At 43.2% G+C, this 23,496-nt stretch overlaps 2 protein-coding genes across 3 annotated transcripts in view; both read left to right on the top strand.

Moving 5' to 3' along the window:
* The window catches only part of PLEKHA8 (pleckstrin homology domain containing A8), a 108,822-nt gene extending 91,936 nt beyond the window's left edge, over nt 1-16,886 (top strand). The window contains exon 14 of the mRNA XM_055293536.2: nt 15,516-16,886. Coding sequence (XP_055149511.1) covers nt 15,516-15,542 — 27 coding nt within the window. The 3' untranslated portion in view covers nt 15,543-16,886. The remainder of the gene's footprint in view (nt 1-15,515) is intronic.
* Nucleotides 16,887-17,504: 618 nt separating this feature from the next.
* Nucleotides 17,505-23,496, top strand: part of MTURN (maturin, neural progenitor differentiation regulator homolog) — a 28,172-nt gene continuing 22,180 nt past the window's right edge. Inside the window, exon 1 of one of the 2 annotated variants that reach the window (XM_055293534.2) lies at nt 17,505-18,054. In XM_055293534.2, the coding sequence (XP_055149509.1) occupies nt 17,533-18,054 (522 nt within the window). In that variant the 5' untranslated portion in view covers nt 17,505-17,532. The remainder of the gene's footprint in view (nt 18,055-23,496) is intronic. The other variant, XM_055293533.2, reaches the window with a different exon arrangement.

The raw sequence follows: 23,496 nt of genomic DNA, 5'->3' as shown, positions 1-23,496 counted from the left end.
ATTAAAGATTGCCAAGACTTTATTCATATTTTTATTTTTTAAAAAATTTAAAAACTGAGAGGTTGATTCATTTCTAACAGGGACATGCAAATGTCTGATGGTGGCCCAGGAGGGCTGTCACTCAGAATCAGGTGGGTGCAGAGTGGCCTGCAGGACATGATGACCCAGCATGAGACAGGATGCATCACATCTGGGTGATGCCTCTCTCCAGGGGATCAGCCTGGGCTAAATGCCTCTGGGCCAGGATGCCCAGCAAGCCCCGAGATGCCTCCTGGAGAGAAGGAAGTATGTGAGAGTATCCTGAGTTAAGTGAGACCTAAAATGCCTGAGAAAACCCTGAAATGACTGAGTCTATCTGGAACTTATTTGATTGTTCTTCTGCCATCAGATAGAATGAGGTCTCAAAAGAGAAATTAAATTATATTACAAGAAAATAAAGCTCAATTGCTTGCCTATTTGAGTTTGTGGCCTGTGAAAATCTTGCCTACCAAACTACGAGAAGCAACATGAGGGGCTTTATGATAACTCTGCAGGTAGGTGGGCATCTCGTGGAATCCAAGGGGAAAGGCATGGGCTGGGCTGAGAAAGGACTAGAACCAGGAGCTGGAAGCCATTGGGATCTTTTCTCAGCTGCCATGGCTGCTGCTTATTGCATATCTGTTTCTGTCTTCTCTCTCTGAGGCCCATCTTTCTCTACGTCTCCCATTCATCTGACAGAATATAGTGGCATCAATGCCTAAGTTATGTGACACAGTTTTAGCCACATGCAGATTCTACGTTTCTGTATCTTGGCCTCATTCCCAAATTCTTGGACAAGATTCTGATTGGCCCACTTAAGTCCCATGTCTGTCTTCCTCCATTCAATCAATGGTGGCCTGAGGGGCACTGGCCCGTGGTAGAGACATGACTGCTGTGGGTTCATCACCTTGGGTCAGGGGACAGTTCCCAGGGAATTGGAAATGGCTGTGAGCTGGGAGGACACCCCAAAAGATGATGACTTCTCAGTCACTACGGGACCTATCCCTTACTTTTCCCATCTAGAAAATAGAAGGAATAATATCTATAATATTCCTAATTTTAAGTGAAGGCAAAGGGAATTAACATGTATTGACTTCTCTCCATGTAGGAAGTTAACCAGCTTATCTTAGCGCATCCTGAAAATAACCCTAAGAGATGGGCATTTTAATTTCCTCCTTTTTAGATGAGAAAATTGATGCATGCGGAGGTTAAATCTCATAGCTAGTACGTGAAAGCTCAGATCTAAACCCAGACAGAACCTGTGCTGCAGCCCCGGAAGCAGCTATTATTAAGATTGAGATAATGTCTCAAAGCCGTGCATTACATTCTCAGCTATTAAGAAACTGCCAAGGACAGTATCTTACATGTAGTAAATGCTCTGAATTGGAAGTCTCATTAATAAGAGCACTCTCCCTTCAATTGCAGCAGAAGTCTTATCATCACAGAGTGTTTTGCTCACATTAACCCACCAAACACCTCTGGGAAGTGGGCACCCATCTCCTTTGGAGAGGTTTCTGCCAAGACACATTTTATTACAATGAAAAGAGAGATGAAAACAGCCGCTTATACCTATTTTAACTGTAATTGACCTTCAGCCACCATTTTACTGCATCAGGTTCAAGAGCTTCCAAAGCTTCCACCCTGCTTCATGTTGAGGTGTGAATTTGTCACCGTAGGAGCCTGTTGTCACAGTCTTTAAGATGTATTTATGTGCTCTGATCTTCTGGCCTCCTGACGCTAAATGTAACTCTTTTTTATTGGTACTCAGCTGATATACAAAACTCAGGCTCTTTTTGTGAATGTTTGCTGAATGAGAGATTTGTTAACACCTACTGTATTCTCAGCTCTGAGAATATTAAACCTCTGAGATACAATGCAAACCTCTGAGAGCAAACAGCCTTCTCTGTGCTATCAAAAAGCTAAGAACTTGGTCATTAGGGAAATGCAAATCAAAGCCACAATGAGATACCCCTTCATACTCAGTAGGATGGCTATAATACAAATAATTTAAAAAACAAACAAAAAAAACAGAAAATAACGTGTTGGCAGGTGTTAAAAGAAAAAACTTTAGACAAGTTAAATTTAACAGAGTTTAACTGAGTAAAGAACAATTTGAGAATGGGGCAGCCTCTAGAATCAGGGCTGCTACATGGTCGGCTAACATTTACGGACAGAAAAGGAAAAATAACGTACAAAAAAGCGGAAGTGAGGTACAGAAACAGCTGGATTGGTTACAGCTCAGCATTTGCTTTATTTGAATACAATTTGAATAGTTGGCTGCCTGTGATTGGCCAAACTAACACCTGTAAATGAAAGCAATATGCCTATGATTGGCCAGAACTCTGCGATTGGTGCAAGTGTAGGTTACAACAGTCTGTTTACATATCCAGTTAGGTTTCAGTTAAACATTTAGGCTGGACTTAAATATGTAAGGAGGCAGCTTCAGGCTAAACTTAATTTAACACAGTGATGTGGAGAAATTGGAAAAGACACAACTAAGAACCTATTTTAAAGTCACCAGTCAGGTCTAGTTTGGGTGAAATTAATGCATGTTCACTTGAGAGCATTAGTTGAAACTTCCTGTAATTCAGTTGGTTTGATTGGTGGCCAACTTGCTTTGGTTAAAGATACAAATAAGGGACTTCAAACACCATAAGTAGGTTTCTGATCTGCTTCTCTGAGCATTAGTACCACAGGTAGAATGATCATGTAATTGATCATCCAAACTGTGACAATTATTTCCAAGACAAATGCTAAAACAAAAAGGACACTGGGACAGAAGGCCAACCCATGGTTGCCTTTGCTAGAGGAAACCAGTAACATATTGACAACCAGAGAACTGACTTTTTCTTTACCAAATCAATCATGGTAGATTTTATGATTAATCTATTTAATCTGTGGGAAAAATGTAACAATGGCCCAATGATAGAACCAAAGGATACATACTGTGATTTACTAGGAAGCAGCAGTGGCAGGGTTCCACGTGAAAAAATAGGTATCTTTTTCTCTTTTTCAGGTCTGCCTCTTCTTTGACCCACGCATGCTTCCGTTTTCTTCCATGGGAGGTTGGTCAGAAAGTGGCAGCTCAGGGTAGGTGTCAGGAAGACAGTGGTCAGAAACAGACCCGGAGAGGGATTTGGGCCACCATGATAAGAGAGGAGTGGCCAAAGGGATGAAGAACTTACAGTTTATTGGCTGGGCACGGTGCCTCCCGCCTGTAATTCCAGCACTTTGGGCGGCCGAAGCGGGCAGATCACTTGAGATCAGGAGTTCGAGACCAGCCTGTCCAACATGGTGAAACCCCCTCTCTACTAAAAATACAAAAATTATCCGGGTGTGGTGGCAGGAGCCTGTAATCCCAACTACTTGGGGGGCTGAGGCAGGAGAATCGCTTGAACCCAGAAGGTGGAGGTTGCAGTGAGCAGAGATTGCGCCACTGCACTCCAGCCTGGGCGACAGAGCGAGACCCTGTCTAAAAAAAAAAAAAAAAAAAACCTACAGTTTATTGATTTCCTTTCCTTTACAAGGAAAAAGAGTTGGCTGCCTTCATGTGTGACTTTTAATCTTTGTATCTCTGCCCAGGGGCACATTTTGGAGACGATGCTGTTTAAATTTCCAAATCAATAAATAAGCAGGGTCAAAGGTCCAAAACTAGCAAATTGCTATTTCCAGGAAAAGATGCTGGTCTTGTCAATGTGGTTCTGTCCTGCACATACCAGGGACTTCACACTTTTCCTGCCCAGGCCTAGAGTTGCTTGGAGCTATTCATTCTACAGAAGTTCCATCCAACTGTCTCGGTATTATTGCCACAAAGAACTTTTGAAGAGGGCTGAACTAGGTGGGCCTTAGAGACCTATAAAGGAAAGTAATATGCCTAGATTTTTATATGTGTATATAAAGCACTGTAAGCGCTATGACTAAAGAAATGAGAATGTCAGTGTGAAACTTTTTGCGATTCTGCCTGGGCGTCCATCAGATGGCCTTTCTTCTAAGAGGTAGAATCAGAACACATTGGCTTAGAAGCTGCTGTAGAAAACTGGCCCATCTGGCTATTCTAATTGTTTCAGAAAAGAAATTCCACTGTATCTATATATGGATCTCTTGGTGTCCTCACTGCCAAATATACATAGATCATACAAGACCCTAAAACCGTTATCTGTTATGCTTTTGGCTTACTTTCCACTGGGCTTTTTTCCCCCACTTTCTTAAATAAGGTTATTATGACTCACATTCAGCTTCCTATATTCTATGAATTCACCCCCTTCCAAGAAGTTGTTTTTTTAAAAATCATGGTTGTCTAAAAGCCTTATAGTTGTAAATTTCTCCTTTCCTTATGGTAGTACCTTGCACTTGTATGTATAGAAAAACGACCACAATGTAACTGTTGAAATAGATACCCTTTGCAATGTCTTCCCAGCTTAGTACCCCCTTCCATTGAGAATATCTCCATCTCCATAAGACATAACGTTTGTGATGGCTCACTCTGCTCTCCTGTCCGTGAAGGGACTCCTGAGTTTGAGGTGAGCCAATCAAATTGGAGCTGGGGTTCAGTAATAGACAACCTGTTAACTGGAATGAGGGTAATGGAAACTGATGAGCAGAAGCTGCCATTATAGAAAAGCATTCTCATCCACATGCCAGGAGAAGCAGGAAAGTGGATATTTTAAGAGAAGAACAGAACAGATGTGCAAAGTAAAGGATGGAAAATGATCTGGCTAGAGACAAAGAAGAGGAGGGGTGGGAGAGAGAGAGGAAGGGACTGGAAATAGTAGTTCCTGGTTCTCAGCTGTCATGAAACCCACTCCTGTCCTTGGGTTCTGTGAGATATTCTGGACTTTTATACAAAGGTCTCCTGACTTTCACCCCACTAAGCTAGCTTGAATGAGTTCCTGTTATTGACAACCAGAAGACCATTGACTAAGACAACTAGAACGTACTTCTCCATTTTCTCATCTGTTTTGAGTCCGAGAACAGAAGAATGAACCTGGATTCTTCCTGAATTAGTGAAATACAATTATAGACATTTAGATCTGAAATAATCTAATCCAACATATTCATTTTATGGATGAAACAGTAATGTCCAAGGAAGTTAAATGGCTTACCCAAGGTCAAGGTCACATAGTTAGGGGATAGTAGAATTAGAACTAAACCTTAGGTCATTTGAATGCCAGTCTGGCTTTCTTTCCACTAAACAAATCTGCCTTTTAATGAAAGCATTTCAGCATCACACTTGGTGCAGAGAACAGCTGCTCCCTCTTCTGAATGATGTGGTAGATCCTGCAATCAAGGGATCCCCGTCCTCAAACACAGTGGTGGGCCGAGGATCCAGGCTGAGCTTTTAGAGTATCACAGACCTCTAGCATCAGTGATCGGCTCAGAGGTGGGCTTCAGCTCCAGGTAGAACTACTTAAGGACTTTTTAGGGAGAATAATCAGGCACTTAGAAGGAGAGAATGTGGATCTCTCATTTTTGAGCTCTGAGAAATTAAAGATCACATGAGCTTAGAGCTGCTAGGGGTTGTCTTTTCAGCATGAGAAGACAGCCTGCTGAAGAACAGAGCCAGCACAGAGGAAAACAGAACCAAGGGATGGAGAGAGATAGATATCCGATAACTTTACCTGGGCACCTAGATTTAGCCATGCCTGAAGTTATCCAATTCCTGAACTTATCAGTTACCTGACCCAGTGCATTTCCTTTTCTACTTAAGCTAGTTTGACTTGACTTTCTAGCATATGTAACCAAGTAAGGTATAATACCAAAACATTGATGGCTAATCCTAGTTTAACTTTATATACTTTTGCTTATTTTTATATGCTACAGAGAGGCTGTATCTTTGGGTCATTGTAAACAGATGTCAGCTATTTTGGTTAAAATGTATTTAATATGACTTATTAAGACTAAACTAGGAGCAGTAGTGACAAAGAAATACAACTGTGTGTGTGCTTTTGTTTTCTGAGGAAGAAGAGTAATTTTCCTAAAGCAGTAGATGGGCTTTTTTCGTTTGTTTCTGACCCCTTTTACACTTTTAGGACTTATTGAGGACCCCAAAGAACTTTTGTTATGTGGGTTCTATCAATATTTACTGTATTAAAAATAGAAACTGAAAATCTTCAAAATATTTAGTGATTCATTTGAAGATAGCAATGATGAAAGCATGTGAACACAAATAATATCTTAGTATTATAATAAAATTAGTTTTGACCTTGCAGGCCCCCTGAGATCTATTCTAAAGAAAAATGTCAGTTTCTGTGGGATAAAAAAGAGCAAAATGTAGGACAAACTTGGAAAGTGAATTTTATTTGCCTTCGTTTATAATACTTGAGTCAGAAAAGGAGCTCCATAATCTGTTGAAATCTTTCAAAGTTTGCCTAATTTTGGTAAGCCTTTTTCGTTGTTTTACTGATTAATGCTTTCACCGACAATGTAAAAGGTTATTCATTACTTGCTGTGTAATCTGCCTGGATAGCAAAGATTCTAGGTCTTACCAGAATAATTTCCTGTGCTTTCTGTTGACCTTACTAGATCCTCGACTATTTAAAAAGAAAAAGTACAAAAGGTTTTCACTTATGAAAGAGCAAAGGTTCTTTTTAATCATGTTGCCTTCTATGTTTATTTCAAAATGCTTTTTTGTGACTCAAATAAGTAATAAAGTATTGTTTCTAAGGCACCCACGATCCTATCTTAATCAAGCATTCAAATATGTTCTGATAAGTTTTTTTTTAAATTTTTGTTCTTCCAAAAAAATTAGATCTTAAATTTAGGAAAAAATAAAAAAAGATCAGAATTTTTTTTTGCCATTCTTTCATCATAATTTTTTAACCTTTTTTATGGTAATAAAATACATGGAACATAAAATTTAACATTTTCCTTATTTTTAAATGTACAGAAAATTAGGATATCTTTTACACCTAAAATATCTTTAAGATTTTCCAGTGTATCCCTTGAAAATCACAAACTTGTTTCTTTCATCACATAAAAAGATAAGGACTAGGTTTCTTTGATTTGTTACTATTGTAGGATTTATATGAGAAGAGTTATCTAACCAGAGAAGGTACTTAGTCTTCCCTAGGTTAGATTTGTGTAAATAAAATATTGTTAGTGTAACTATTTCAGAAACGGTATACAGATGGTCCCCAACTTACAATGGTTTGACTTACGATTTTTCAACTGGGTTTATTGGGGTAGTAAATGCATTTTTGGCTTCTGACATTTTTTATTTACAATGAGTTTATTGGGATTTAACCTCACTGGAAGCCAAGGAGCATCTGGACTTTAGAGGAAATCCCTGGAGATTTATCAATGCCCTGGCTGTCCATTATTTATTTTTACCCTCAAGGAAAACACTGATCAAACTCTTATGAAATTGGTATGTTGTGTTTTCTTTATTTATCAGAGTCCTGACAATGCTTTGCCTGATGATATTAGATGACAGTGTAGTGTTCTCAATCCTAATTTCAGTTATTATTTAAAATGTTTCCTTAGCCTGGCCACAGTCTTATATTTTTAATTTGAATTTACTATCTCCTAAGCTAGTTGTTTTCAACTATGGAGTTTTATAAAAAATAAAATGCCTAGGCCCTACTGCTGAATCTCTTTACTTCATATATTTGGTATATTATGTCTCATAATTATGTTATATCTCAATTTATTTTTCTCTATAAAAATTGTGTTCCTCCATTTTTATAAATCAGATTTTTTTTAATGCAAACTTAATTATTATCCTTAGAGACAACTTGCCTATTTTTTTATTTTATTTTTTGGAATGGCTTTATTATCTTTGGCATGCTACAGAAGCAACCACATTTCTTTACTGGTTGCATTATAATTATGCACCCCTCATCTGACCTGTCACATTTGAGGGTTACCAGTTATAAATTAAAAACAGCCACTCTAAGTCTCTGTCATCTACAGATTTTTTTTTTCACTCTGAGGCTTGTGTGAAGGCCCTGCTATAAGCTACAGGCCAGATGTTGTGTCTTCAGCCAAGGACAGTCTCAGACTTGTGTGAAGGCCCTGCAGGCTTGTGTGAAGGCCCTGCTATAAGCTACAGGCCAGATTTTGTGTCTTCAACCAAGAAAGACAGTCTCAGAGCTTCATAGAGAAGGACTGTATTGGATATTTCAAACTGTTGACACTTTAAAACATAGACTCTTGAGTATAGCTTTCTGAGCTGATATCTCTTAGATAACTCTCAGCTCAGATGAGTAAACTCAGTCAAGATCTCTAGGACTCCTTTTAGTCTGGAGAACTGCTAACCCAAGATCCTCAGAACAAGAGTTACTTACATAAGACTAAATGAACTGATGAGGGAAATTTTACTGTGTTTTTTAAAATAATATTGTTGATTTTGTTTCACTGTTCTATAGTCTGGTTGTATACATAAACCGATTTCTTTTTTTCTAAGCTATCTACAGCCTATAAAATTTAGTAGACTACTTTTGTAAATTGTATTAGTTCATTTTCACACTGCTGATAAAGACATACCCAAGACTGGGCAATTTGCAAAAGAAAGAGGTTTGATGGACTCACAGTTCCACATGGCTGGGGAGGCCTCACAATCATGGTAGAAGGTGAAAGGCACGTCTCACATGGCAACAGGCTAGAGAAAAGAATTTACGCAGGGAAACTCCTCTTTATAAAACTATCAGATCTCGTGAGAGTTATTCAGTATCATGAGGATAGCACGGGAAAGACTCGCTCCCATGTTTCAATTATCTTCTACTAGGTCCCTCCCACAACATGTGGGAATTATGGGAGCTACAATTCAAGATGAGATTTGGGTGGGGACACAGCCAAACCATATCATAAACTGAAATGAAACATCTTAAATTGTATTTGATTCTCACTGATCCTATAGAATCCAGAAACTTACTGAGTCTCTTTGCTTTTCATGGCAACATAGTTTTATGTAAAAGCTCAATAAGAATATCTTCTCCTTCTTACTAGGATATAATTGGATGAATCAGTTGTACAACCAGGGCCTTACCTGGAGTGTCCTTTTTGAGAATGATGCTTATTTTATCAGAAGTAACCAGCCACTTTTCAGAAGCTAAAGTTGACGTTACTTATGGAGCCAATGCATACAAAGCCCTCCTAGGAAAACCGGCTGGTGTCTGGCTTATAGGATCCCAGCCTTACAGGAGGTGAGGAATATTATTCCCATCAGGCCAGAAATTCAAGAAATTTGGAGGAATTTAAGAAGAAAGAAATTCACCCAAACATATAGATACTATGGGTGACATTTTTTGGTAAGAGTTTCTAAAAGATCATTTGGAATTCCTTATTAAAACTTCTAGACAGAAGTTAACTTTGTAAGTGATTAATACTATATGGACCTGGATTTTGCAAGCCAAACTTAAGAATAATCTCCCTTTGAGGCTAATATCCAGAATCTACAATGAACTCAAACAAATTTACAAGAAAAAAACAAACAACCCCATCGAAAAGTGGGCAGAGGACATGAACAGACACTTCTCAAAAGAAGACATTTATGCAGCCAAAAAACACATGAAGAAATGCTCCTCATCACTGGCCATCAGAGAAATGCAAATCAAAACCACAGTGAGATACCATCTCACACCAGTTAGAATGGCCATCATTAAAAAATCAGGAAACAACAGGTGCTGGAGAGGATGTGGAGAAATAGGAACACTTTTACACTGTTGGTGGGACTGTAAACTAGTTCAACCATTGTGGAAGTCAGTGTGGCGATTCCTCAGGGATCTCGAACTAGAAATACCATTTGACCCAGCCATCCCATTACTGGGTATATACCCAAAGGACTATAAATCATGCTGCTATAAAGACACATGCACACGTATGTTTATTGCGGCACTATTCACAATAGCAAAGAGTTGGAACCAACCCAAATGTCCAACAACGATAGACTGGATTAAGAAAATGTGGCACATATACACCATGGAATATTATGCAGCCATAAAAAATGATGAGTTCGTGTCCTTTGTAGGGACATGGATGAAACTGGAAAACATCATTCTCAGTAAACTATCGCAAGGACAAAAAACCAAACACCGCATGTTCTCACTCATAGGTGGGAATTGAACAATGAGAACTCATGGACACAGGAAGGGGAACATCATGCTCCGGGGACTGTTGTGGGGTAGGGGGAGGGGGGAGGGACAGCATTAGGAGATACACCTAATGCTAAATGACGAATTAATGGGTGCAGGAAATCAACATGGCACATGGATACATATGTAACAAACCTGCACATTGTGCACATGTACCCTAAAACCCTAAAGTATAATAAAAAAAAAAAAAAAGAAAAAAAAAAAAAAGAATAATCTCCCTTTGAAATTGTTATGATCATGAAAGGAAAGGGGACACTAGGGAAAAATTGTGAAAGACTGAAATAGACCAAAAGGTGGACTGGTGTCTTCAATGGAAAACTATACCTTGCTTTAGAGCACCCCCTTCCAAGTTTTCTGATTCTATAAATGATGTGCCTTTCATGATCTTTGAGCTCCTATATAGAACACTTATAGGAATGTAAAAAGTTATTGTCTATAGAAATAAAAATTGTTTTCAGTGAATAGCAATTGATTATTGTCCCAGGGATATTAACCAATTTTACATCTATTTGTACATTCATTTCAGCATTCCTGATTCAATGATAAAAGTGTAGTACATTGAATTCTCCTATATAGCATCTTACTGGTTCCCTTATGAGTTAATTAAGAAGTTAAATAAAATCTTTGATGTTTCATCCTATATTTTTGTGTCATGATTTTACCTTTTTTAAAAAAAGTATCCTTTAAAGTTATTTGCCTATTGTATATTTTCCCATTTCTTTGCTTTCATACTTTCTCTATTAGAAATTGTGTCTCTTGTAAACAGCATATAGATGAGTTTTGCTTTGTTTTTACTTATTTATTTATTTTGAGACAAAGTCTTGCTCTGTCATCCAGGCTGGAGTGCAGTGGCATGATCATGGCTCACTGCAGCCTCAACCTCCTGGGCTCAAACGATCCTCCCACCTCAGCCTCCTAAGTCGCTGGGATTATAGGCACAGGCCACCATGCCCAGCTAATTTTTTATTTTTTTGTAGAGACAAGGTCTCACTATGTTGCCCAACCCGGTCTCAAACCCTGAGCTCAAGAAATCCTCCTGCTTTGGCCTCCCAGAGTGCTGGGATTATAGGTGTGAGCCACTATGCCCGGCTGTTTGGTTTATTCTGTCTGGCACTCTATGTTTTCATCTGTGGGTTAAGTCACACGTTGATTCCTATATTCACATTGATTATGATTACACTTAATTGGAATTATTTATTCCACCTTGGCTTCTTTTTATTCCTTTCTCGCTACCTACTGGATTGATGGAGTTTTTTTTATTTCCCATTTTTCTTTCTCCTCGTTTGGAATTTTTCATTCCTTTTCTAATACTTAGTGGTTACCTTTGTGGCAGAGACTGTTAGATGCCCTGTGTCTTAGTCCATTTATGTTGCTATAAAAGAATACCTGAGGCTGGGGAGTTTATAAAGAGAAGAGGTTTATTTGGCTCATTGTTCTGCAGGCTGTACAGGAAGCATGGCAGCAGCATCTGCACCTGGTGCAGGCCTCAGGCTGCTTCCACTCAAGGTGGAAGAGAGAAGGGGAGCCTGTGTGGAGAGATCACATGGCAAGAGAGGAAGGAAGGTAGGGGAGGGGGCAGTCTCTTTTTAACAACCAGCTCTCGGGAGTGAACAGAGTGAGAATTCACTCAATACTGCAAGGATGGCCCCAAGCCATTCATGTGTGATCCACCCAAACACCTCCCACTAGGCCCTGCCTCCACCACTGGGGATGAAGTTTCAACATGAGGCTTGGAGAGTCAAATATTCAAACTATAGCACCCTGCAATAGTCATTCTCCTTTTCTTCCTTAGCAATAAGATTCTGGAAAATATACCTTGCTGAAAAACTACTGATACAAAGGAAACAATAATATGTAACAGGAAGTTGCTGGTTGGGACTAAAAGAGTAATGACAGCCTGTGTTCCTCTGTCCTTCCCCCTTTTATCCTGCTTGGAATGTGGGTGTAGATGGAACTCCGGAAACCATCATGGACCATGAGGCAACTCTGAGGATGGAAGCCACACACTAAGGACGGTAAAGCAGAAAGAAGAGCTGAAACCCTGATGATTAAGAAGCAGCCAATTCTGTCCTGCACTGCCCACCTCCAGATCTCATTCATGTGAAACAAAGAGAAACTTTATCTTGTTCAAGTCACTTTAGTCAAGATTTTTATTATCAGATGAATGCAATTTCTAATTGATACACCTTAAAATTTTCAACATGTACACCTGATTTAACAAAATCTAGAATTAAGTCAATACCTCTACATGCGTTATAGACCAAAGGTCACTGCTATAAGAACTTTGGGTATATAGTCAAATTCCTCACATTTTTAGAAACTTGCTTATTCATTGCATCCCTCCCCCATCTCACTCTCTCACACGCTCACATATTTATTTTCTCAGATCCTTATAAGTTCATAAGGCATATGTCCTTATTCCATTTTTACAGATGAGAAAACTGGGGTTTGCAGGAGTTAAGTAACTTATCCAAGATCACACAATTAATTAGTGGCAAAGTCATAATTTGAAGTCTTTCTAACGCCCCAATGTTTCCATTGTGTCACATATCAGAGCTGTGCTCTTTCCATCAGCCACTTTCCCATTATCATAGCTGATGACATGCACACCCACCATCTGGGGCAGGCTTTAGTACAGCACTCTGTGCCATCATCCAGATCACCAAATCTTAGTAAATGGACATGTCATAAGAGATAAGGCTGCCATAGAATCACAGCAGCTTCTGGCTTAGTAAATTACCTGGATACACACCTTTTCCTAGAGGAAATCCTACATCTTTGTAGGAGATCTGGTGTAATGCTCTTGGGACCTCTCTCTAGAGGATGAGCTAGTATCACTGGGTCCTAGTAAGTTTCAACAAATATGATAGAGACAGAACTGTCATCATTATCAGAAAAGTAACAGAGAAAAATGTTACAACAATGGTTTTGTGACCTTAAAGTCTGTGTTAGTCCCTTAGCACCACCGCTGGGATTTTGCTGAAAGGGACGTTTTGTGTGTTGGGCTTCACTGAAGGAAGCCCCTGAAAGTGTTCAGAAATAGGGAAAATAAGAAGCTGTTCCAGCTGAAAATACGGGCAAGGGGGAATCATTGAAGAAGACAGAATATTGAGGTGTTCAAATGAATAAAGAAGCTAAAAACTAAATCATAAGTATTTCTGTTTCTTTGACATATATAAAAGGAAAATGTTTACCAGGTGAATGTGATCAGCTAGGCATGTTTTGAAGGCAATTGTAGCCAAAATGTAACCCCTAACTCGCTCAAATTCTACATCCAAACCTTTCAGAGGAGTGTCCAAAAAAGAAATAATTTTGTAAAAACGAAGGTTGGAAGATTCAGAAACAAAATTTAGAATGAATTTTCCTAGTCCCAGAGTAGGAGGGCTGAAGGAAATCCTTTTCCAGAGCTTTACTGGGCATTTGGGGTAAATCACAATGACTCATTTACATAGATCTTCAACTTTTGCTGATCTTCCAACTTGATTTTCTTTCAGACTCTAGTTGCAGTGACACATAAACTTTGGCGCAGGCTTAACTCATGTCTGCCCTCTGCTTATCCTCCCCACCCCACTGCCTAGGCTCACTGTTCTGGAGCACAGTGCAGGGAGAAGACAGCTCTCATCCTTCCTGTGTTGCTCTCCTGGGAGTTACTTCTCCAGATCCTATTGTCTTTTCACCTCTCCCATCACCACTGTGACAAATCAAACACCTCTCTCCTGACCACCGTCTCCTGGAACCTGGGGTCTACAGTCCCTCTTGATACAATGAGACGACCTTGCGCTCAGGTGAAGGGTGAATGTGGAACCAGCTACGCTTCCCTCTCTACCTACCTCCTCCTACTGCATAACCACAAGGCTATGTGGATGGAGCAGATTTATCAAAAAGTAGGGCTAATTTCACGGACTTACAACATAGGAGTGAATCAAAGGTCAAATTATATGTTAACATCAAACTTACACTAGAATAAGAGCCATGGAGAACTTGAGAACAGAAATGGGCAGAAGAGTCAGCATTAGCAGGACAGTCTAGGGTGGCCTTTGCATTCCATACTGAGCTCCTGATGTCCTAGCCAGTGGGGTTTGAATATGTCTCCTCTTCTTGCCAACACACATCTCCCAAAGGCAAATGGTGATATTTTCAGAGACAGCAAAGTCCAGATTTCTATAAATGAACAGAAAACATTCCTTAAATACAATGAAGACTGTACAACTCTGCCTACTGGTGGGGATGAGTTTTTTTGTTTGTTTGTTTTGTTTTTTGAGATAGGGTTTCCCTCTATCACCTAGGCTGGAGGGCAGTGGTGTGATCATGGCTTACTGCAGCCTCAACCTCCAGGGCTCAAGGGATTCTCCCACCTCAGCCTCCCAAGTAGCTGGGACTACAGGCATATGCCACCATGCCTGGCTAATTTTTGTATTTTTAGTAGAGACAGGTTTTCACCATGTTGCCCAGGCTGGTCTCGAACTCCTGGGTTCAGTGATCCACCCACCTTGGCCCCCCAAAGTGGTGGGATTACAGGTGCAAGCCACCACGCCTGGCTGGGGAGAAGTTTTAATTTTCTTTCTACTTCCAAACCATGGCCAAAGGCTATGGGAACACAAGAAAGGGGGTATGGGAGCCGCTGGTGTTTCTTTACCTACTGGCTGCACGAAATACCTGGCTGGAGTTCTGAAATGACCACTGCCCTGTGCATGAGGCCTAAATACACCCCTACAACGTGGGATGCCTCACAGGACTCTCCCCAAGCAGGAGGGAGGCAGGGCAAAGGTTTATGATCTTCTTAGTTAAGCAACTGGTGGCTTTACCAGTTGTTCTAAGGAAACAAAATTTCAAGCAACTTCTGCAGATGAACTTTCCAGGATGAATTTCAGCTGCTTTATGTGCACACCCTTTCCATTAGTTAGTAAAAGTGACCAAAACACGACTGTTGCAAGACTTTTCTCTCTAAATCTGTGGTTCTCAAGTAGGGGCAATTTTGCACTCAGGGGACATTTGGCAATGTCTGGAGGAATTTTTGCTTCTCACAGTGGAGAGAGGGGAGGGTAGAGGGAGATGCTACAGGCATCTAGTGGGTGGAGGCAAGGGAATGTGGCTAAAAATCCTGCAATGTGCAGGACAGCCTCCAACAACAAAGAATTTTTGGTTTCAAATATCAATAGTGCTGCTGCTGAGAAACCCTGCTCTAAAGACTTGGAAAAAAAATGAGATTTAGGTTCATCTGTGACCAGTATTACCAATCATATCACTCCTGAATTTTAGTTTAAAAATTCATTAGCTGATCTTCTTACACATCATCCCTAAGAAGTAGATTAAGAGTAATAATGGCATTTACTGAGTTCTTACTGTGTGCTAGGTTCTGGGATAAAGACTTTGTATACTTTATCTCACTGTCATCCCTGTTTTCAGAAAAGAAAACTGAGCTTCAAGCAATGAAGGAAGTTGCAGATGTACATAAAACTTAAAATGGCAGAGGGAGGAATCAACGCAGACATGGAGTTCTGAAGCTTTTGCTGTTGCTCTCAATGCATTTCTAAGGAAACCCAACGGTATCCATTTCATTGACCAATTGCTTTGTACCCAAAATTCTATTTTTCATAAGAACTTTTCATTTTCTGACAAAAACTATTTGTTAAATAAACATAACTTCATAATTGTGATCACATCACTTGGAGAAAATTTGACTGATACATTTTAAAACACATGGAAACACCGAAAAAGGAAAAAAGGAATGTATTTTTCATATTTTCATCTCAAATTTAAGGAATTCATTTTTGGAACACATATTATGCTTTAAATGGTGGTGCCAGGTAAAACTGCAAGGAAGCTTGTGCTATCTGGAGACACCCATACTTTTTTTTTTTTTTAAGGAACATTTTGTAACTTTACAACAGCATATTGCATTTTTATATTCATGTGCCTGTCTCCTTCATTGTCCTGTGTATTCGTTTTCTACTGCTGCATGAAGAATTTAAACAGCCCTTAAAACAACACCCATTTATTAGCCCACAGTTCTGAAAGTCGGAAGTCCTAGCACAGCCATGGCATCACTGGATTCTCGCTCAGGTTCTGCCAAGGTTGTAATCATGGTAATAGTCAGGCTCAGTTCTTGTCTGGAAAAGACAAGTTTGAGAAAAAAATCTGCTTTTCAAGCTCATTCAGGTTGTTGGCAGAATTCAGTTCCTTGCAACATTGGCCTAGGCAAATAATTTATGACTAAAACCCCAAAGCAAGTGCAACAAAAACAAGAATAGACAAATGGGCCTTAATTAAACTAAAAGGCTTCTGCACAGTAAAAGAAATAATCAACAGAGTAAATAGACAACCTACAGAATGCGAGAAAATATTTGCAAACTACGCATCTAACAAAGGACTAATATCCAGAATCTACAAGGAACTCAAACAACTCAACAAGAAAAAAAACAACCCCATTAAAAAGTAGGCAAAGGACATGAACAGATATTTCTCAAAAAAGGCATACAAGCGGCCAACGAACATATGAAAAAATGCTCAACATCCACTAATTATCAGAGAAATGCACATTAAAACCACAATGAGATACAATCTCACACCAGTCAAAATGGCTATGATTAAAAATTCAAAAAACAGATGTTGATGAGGGTGCAAAGAAAAGGAAACATATATACGTGTTGGTGGGAATGTAAATTCGTGCACAGTGCCTGGTTCAGAAGACACACTTTAAAGAAAAAAGCTGGCTGAATGTTTATAACGTGTCTGTGTTTGTAGTGTTCAAGTCCTGCGAGCGAGGACCCTAGTGCATTTTCTGCAATCCAGTAATGCCTGTCCAGTATATGGCAGCCAGTGAGCACTCAACAGGTGCAATCGTTGGGCCACACACTCTTGTTTTAAAACGTGCTTTATCCTCTTGACCTTTTTAGGTTATGCAATGTGAATTCAAGCTGAATAATACTGAAGCCAGTCTTATGAGGCTCATTTCTAAGAAATATTCAGCTTTACGTAACGCAAATAAAAAATCACACACGCCCTTCCTTTGCAAGTGAACATTCATATTAGTGTCTGATAAATGCATTAAGAAGACACATTCCCTTAAATCAATCGTAGAACTTTGGTTTCTGCAAAAAGAAAAACTCCCTTTTCCCTAGATTTTCTCAGCTCCTCCACTGCTAGCCCCAGACAAGGTCCAAGTTATCTGCAGTTCTGTGGCCTCCCTTGCATTTAAATCGCATTTGGGTAAACGCTTCCTGAGCTTTCTAACTCCACAGAAACGCTAACCAGGTATTGAGCGCTCGCACCACTGCCAGGTAACCCGCGGAGCTGCGGATGCCAGGCTCGCGCTGTGACGTCACCGGGCTCGCAGGCCGCGGCGCGGTCTCAGGCTCCGGTGATTGGCTGGGGCCCATGACGTCACGGCTCGGGGCGGCCCCGCGATGGCCAGGGCCCCGGGATGCTCCGGGTTTGTTTAAAAATAAAGGGGGGCGGGAGCGCCCAGGAAAATCCGGGCGCCCGCGGGGGTGCCAGCTGCCCCTCCTGCCGCCCCGCGTCCCAGCCCGGCCGCGCCAACCCCCACGGAGGCCCGCAAGGGGGCGGGGGGAGGCGGGGCGGAGGAGGAGCCGCGGGCGCGGCGCCGCGCTGTCCCCGGCCGCCGCCCGCCCCACTCCGCACCGCATGTAAACAGTCCCAGCCGGCCCAGCCCGGCCCCGGAGGAGCCCGCGCAGGCCGAGCCGAGCGCCGCGCTGCCCGCCCGGGAGGAGGGCGCCGAGGAGCAGCAGGGCGGGCGGCGGCGGGAGGCGGGCGCGGGGCCGCGATGGATTTCCAGCAGCTGGCCGACGTTGCGGAGAAATGGTGCTCCAACACGCCCTTCGAGCTCATCGCCACCGAGGAGACCGAGCGCAGGATGGATTTCTACGCCGACCCCGGCGTCTCCTTCTATGTGCTGTGTCCGGACAACGGCTGCGGCGACAATTTTGTGAGTGCCTGGGGGAGGGACCGCTGGAGCCGGCGGGAGTGTGGACGCGGCGGTGCGTCCCTGCGCCCGAGCTCCCGCGCGGTGGGCGGCGGTGGGCACCGAGTGGGGGGGCGTAACCCGCGCCCCGCGTGCTCCGCGGGGGAAGCCCCTGGCCGGGCGGTGCGGGCTCCGCTTCCCGGGTGGGGCCCGGTGGGCGGCGGGCAAGGCGCCCGGAGGATCCGGGGAGCCGGGTCGGGGCGGGAGGTGTGGCGTCCCCCTAAAGGCCACCCCTCTCCCCGCTGCTGTGGGCGCCGTTTCGGGAACCCGACCTCGCGGCCGGTGCGCGGTGCCTGGCGTGGAGCATCCCTCGGGTGTGGGTGTCACCCGCGTCGGACCGGCCTGGGCTGGGGCGCACAGAGCCTCCGGCAGGATCCCAGGTCCCGAGCTTCCCACATCCAGGCGTCCCGTCCGGGATAGGAATCCCGCTCCCCCCCGGTGCCCAGCCTCGGCTCCTCGCATTGCCCCTCCCGGGAGAACCCCACTCCCCGCCCTCGCGGGTTAGTCCTTGCACTGCCTGTTTGGACACAAAGCTCGGTCCATACTAGCGATGCCCGATCTCCTGGACCTTCTTTGCGGAATTACACCCCGGATCTTAATACGCACGCGCGCCTGCGCATACACCCCCAACACACACTCATGCTCACACCCTCACTCTCACATGCGCACACTCACGCGCACACGCGGGCACGCCTCTCCCCCTGCCCCCGCGCTGCCCTCGCCACTTCTCTGAGCTGCCCGAGAGGTGTGTGTGGCCCGGGCGGGTTCTCCAGTTGAGGCGGTGGCCCTGGCCCTGCTGAAGCCCGTGGGCTTTTCCAGATGACGGGGAATCCCCTCAGCCCCGGCTCAGAGGGACCGGGAACTGGGACTGCGATGTCCAAACCTTCCAGTTTGAATCCTGCACCCACCTGGGATCCCGGCTCAAGCAGTTGAGGAAGAGGATGCGGAGGGCAGGGGAGCCGGGGTGGGAGGGGTGGAGTAGGGCGAGCACGGTGCTCATGAAGTGGTTGTAAGGTCGGGGAATAAATAATGATCCCCAAATGTAAGATGGAGGCGGCCGTGGGCGCAGGTGACCGTGTGGTCGCCGGCCTTGTGGGCGGAGGTGGGGCGGTGCGGGGCGCGGCCTGGTGCAAGCTCCTCAGGTGGGGGAGACAAAGCTGGGCCGTGGTCCTGCCGCCGAGCGCCCTGACCACCTACGAGAAGTTCGCGAAGGAGTTGGGGAGACTGCAAGACCGCCTTTCTTGGTCCTGGAGAGGTGAAGGCTTGTGTATGCCTGGCCAATAAAGCATTCCCTCCGCCCACACGCACCCCCTGAGGAGGGCAGGGATCCACCTGGGCATTCCAGAAGTGGCACTCCAGAAGAGGGATGGCCTTGTGTGACAGCCAGATTTGAGTTCTGGCTCTGTGACTGTGCTCAAATACCCACCCTGAGCTCAGTTTCCACATCCAAAATATAGGTATAATAATGCCTGCACCCAGGCGTTCATATAGGTAACGCACCGAATAGTCCCTGACACACAGCAAGAGCCCCACAAATTTGGGGTTAGAGACCTGGGGTTTCCCGGAATTTAGAGCTTGTCTCATTTTTTAAAGAGCCTTGGTTTTCCCACCTGTAAAATGGGGCTAATCAGAATGCCTCCAGAAGAGCCAACTGAACAATAATATTAATGCCTGTAAGCCCATCTTAACTGTAGGTAAAGTAAGTAAATAAGTGTTCTTTTTGGAAGGAGTGGGAGATCATTAAAAAGGGATTCACTCCATTGCAAAAGTGTGAGAAAGCCCCCAGGATACAGTGGAAAGGGCACCAGAATCCAGCTAACTGTAAAATGTTAGGGTTTGGCCGGGGTCCCTTCCAGCTCTGGGCATCCTTCATCTGCCAGCGTCCTTTCTCCCTCCTGACCGTGTGAAACAGGGCAAGAATGGCTCATGGTTCTGGATTTCACTGGGGAGAAGCCCACACAGCCTTCCTGCTGGGACTGCCCAGGCCATACCCAAAGAAATGACTCCAAAGACAGTAAGTGGGCCAGGAAGACAAAAGGCTGTTCTCTTGCCATGAATATGTGTATCCAACCATCGTTCAGAAGTAAGAAGTATTATATTATTTGTATCAGGCCTTTCTCTTGAGGCCACCCATATTTCAAATATTTTCCCATCTGCATGAGAAAAATGCTTGAAAGTGTCATGTAAACTGACAATTTAAATAGAATAGATAGAAAGATAGAGGATGGGGATGGGTAGACGATTCCTTGGGTAGAATGGAACTTTCTCCAAGTTCTGGAGGCTCTAATGGACAAGAGGCCAACCTCGGGAGTTTTCTTAGCCAGACCTCTTGAATCTGTCCCAGGCCAGGTTTGTCAAACTACTGTTTGCCTCTAATAAGTGTCCTGCCTCAGTTCTTTTCTTTTTCCCAGGAAAATGTGTTAAGCATTAGACAAAAATGTGAGATCAATGGAATTTCTGTTAGTTGAAGGACTTAGCAATAAGAATGTCTACATGAGCATTTCTCAATTTACAAAAGTATTTCCACATTCATTCATTCATTCATTCATTCAACAAACATTTATTGAGGGTTTACTTTGTGCCAGGCCAGTGCTATCTAGAATACAAATAGAGTCTCTGCCTTCATGTTCCTGGGGCAATTTTTACTTGTCTAGGAAGCAATGTGGTGTGGTGGTTAAGCACACAGGCTGTAGATCAGACTACTTGGGTTTGCACCTCAGCTCCCCACATTTGTGTGCCTTGGGAAAGTTATTTAACCCCTCTATTACATATTTTTTTTTCTTTTTCTTTTTTTGAGACAGTCTTGCTCTGTTGCCCAGGCTAGAGTGTAGTGGCGCAATCTCGGCTCACTGCAACCTCCGCCTCCTGGGTTCAAGTGATTCTTGTGCCTCAGCCTTTCCAGTAGCTGGGATTAAAGGTGTGCACCCCACTCCCAGCTAATTTTTCTATTTTTTGTAGAGACTGGATTTTGTTATGTTACCTAGGCTGGTCTCGAACTCCTGGGCTCAAGTGATCCTCCCACCTTGGCCTCCCAAAGTGCTAGGATGATAGGCATGAGCCACTGCTCCTGGCCTCTATGCCATACTTTCTACATCTGTAAAATCGGGATGATAATATTAGTACCTCCTGAGCAGAGTTGTTTGAGAACGGTGTCTAAAGTAGGGGCAGCTTAGATAGTCTAAGCCACTGTCATTTTTCATCGTTGTCTAAAGTAGGGGCAGCTTAGATAGTCTAAGCCACTGTCATTTTTCATCGTATCTCCTAATTTGTCTCCTTGCTTATAACCTCCACCTCACTCTTACTGTAGTACTGAAGTGGGGGTACTAAATAGATCCAAAATGACTGCTTGGGGAGACTGACTCTAAGCCACTGTCTACCCCGCAGTCATTTTGAATCTATTTAAAATATAAGCCAGATCATGTCACTATTCCCCACCTCAGCTGAATTGACTTCCCATCTTTTATAATAAAACCTAAGCCCTTGCCCTGGCCCCAAGCCCCCACATGATCTACCTTCTTGCCACACAGACCCTGCTAGTCCTCAGATGTGCCAAGCCCATTCCTGCCTCAAGGCCTTGGCACTTGCGTTCTGTCTGCCTAGAACCCTCTTGCCCCAGATCTTTACACAACTGGCTCCTCGATGCTCCTGAGGCCCAAGAGAAACCTTCCTGACCACATGTTCTTTCACCTCACCCTCTTTTATTCTTCCCATAGCACTCGTTAGACTTGGCATTCTCTTTTTGGTTTTCTGCCTCCCCCACTAGACTAAGCTTCACGAGAGCAGAGGCCTTGTCTGTGTTATCACTGTGTTCTGGCATTTGGAGCAGCATCCAAACATGATGGGTGCTCAGTACATATCTGTAAGGATGAATAAATTATAGTCTAGTGTAAAAGACATGTCAAATGTCAAGAATTCAGTTTCAAAGAATAATAATAATAACCATCACTTATGTTCAGTTTACTATGTAGCAGACGCTGCTCCCGGCACTTTACATATGCCAACTCATTTAACTTTAGTACTCTCACATAATTATATAAGCTCTATAATTATCTCTGTTTTACAGAGGAAGAAACTGAGGCATGGCAAACTTTACTGACTTTTCCAGAGTTAATAAGTGGTAGAGCAACTTGAACTATAGCCCTGTATTGAATGCATGGTATCACAGGAGTGACAACAGGGGACCCGATCTAGACTGGGTTCAAGGATTGCTTCTTATTGGGCCTCACAAAAATTCATTGAGGTAGATATTATTATTCCCACTTTATAGGCAAAGAAACTGAGGCTCAGGGAGTTTAAGAGATTCATCCAGGACTGTACCACTAAGAAGTGACAGAGCAAGAACTTGAGCCCAGAGGCCTGTCCTCTCCACCATGCAGAACAGCCCACACGTGGGGTCAGGCCAGTAGTTCCAGGGGCCCGTGATCAAGGACGCCTGTTTATTTTTCCTCCATTTTGGGTCCCTTGCACACTCTTTCTCTATCTCGCTCCACAGGCCATCTCATCCATGCCGACCCTTTCCAAACTATCCCTCTGCCTGGGACCCCTCTCTGTGGGCCCCATGATCAGGGCCTGGGGTGAAACAAAGCTGCTAGTGCCCTGCATGTGGAGGGAATTCAAGGGCATGGCCACCCTGCCTGGCTCTACAGGTTTGACAAGGGAGGGCTGCTGGTCCTGGTCAGAGGGGTCCAAGGAGTCCTTTCTGCCGACTTGGAAGGTCCTTCGGGGCTTGGTAGGCTTGGAAGGCTTGGAATGGGGTGTCAGCAGCCACTTGGATGCCAGATAAACAGAGGGGCACTCCTAGGCACGGAGCACCAGCTGCGTTCCTTCCTTGTCCTAGGCCACGAGAAATGAGGTCTCTGAACAAAGAGCACTGCCCAGACCATCTGGGGGCCTGGATCCTGATGATTGCGGGAGAGAGGGAGGGATTCATTTCCCAGATTGCTCAGCCTTTCCTGTCAGCCCAATCAAAGACATGTTGGACTCTAAAATTTTGTATAGTTTAATCCCTCCTCAGCACAAAAACAAAGGTAGTAATCATGATATTATTAAAGAAAAAGGCTTTATTTATGGCAGGACTGATTTAATTTTACATGTGTTTATAGAGGTGTGTGTGTGTGTGTGTATGTGTGTATATATATATATATATATATATATCCCCATTTGTGGTCTTAACACGTCTTTATTATTCACTATGTGATCAAATAACAGCCTTCTTATTTGGATAAAGGAAATAGAACTTATTTAAATGAGATTGAGTCATGCTTATGTGCTGGTATAGTGGAGAGAAAGTACTTTCTTGTCTGATTTAAACTCTACCCTGTTTCGTCCTCTGTCAGCTAGGGACAGTCATGCCTGTATTGTATACATGATTAGTATGAGGATGAAATGAAGAGCTGTGCATGTGAT

Source organism: Symphalangus syndactylus, chromosome 9, assembly GCF_028878055.3.
Source record: "Symphalangus syndactylus isolate Jambi chromosome 9, NHGRI_mSymSyn1-v2.1_pri, whole genome shotgun sequence".
Taxonomy (NCBI): Eukaryota; Metazoa; Chordata; class Mammalia; order Primates; family Hylobatidae; genus Symphalangus; species Symphalangus syndactylus.
This window is presented reverse-complemented; position numbering and strand designations above follow the sequence as displayed.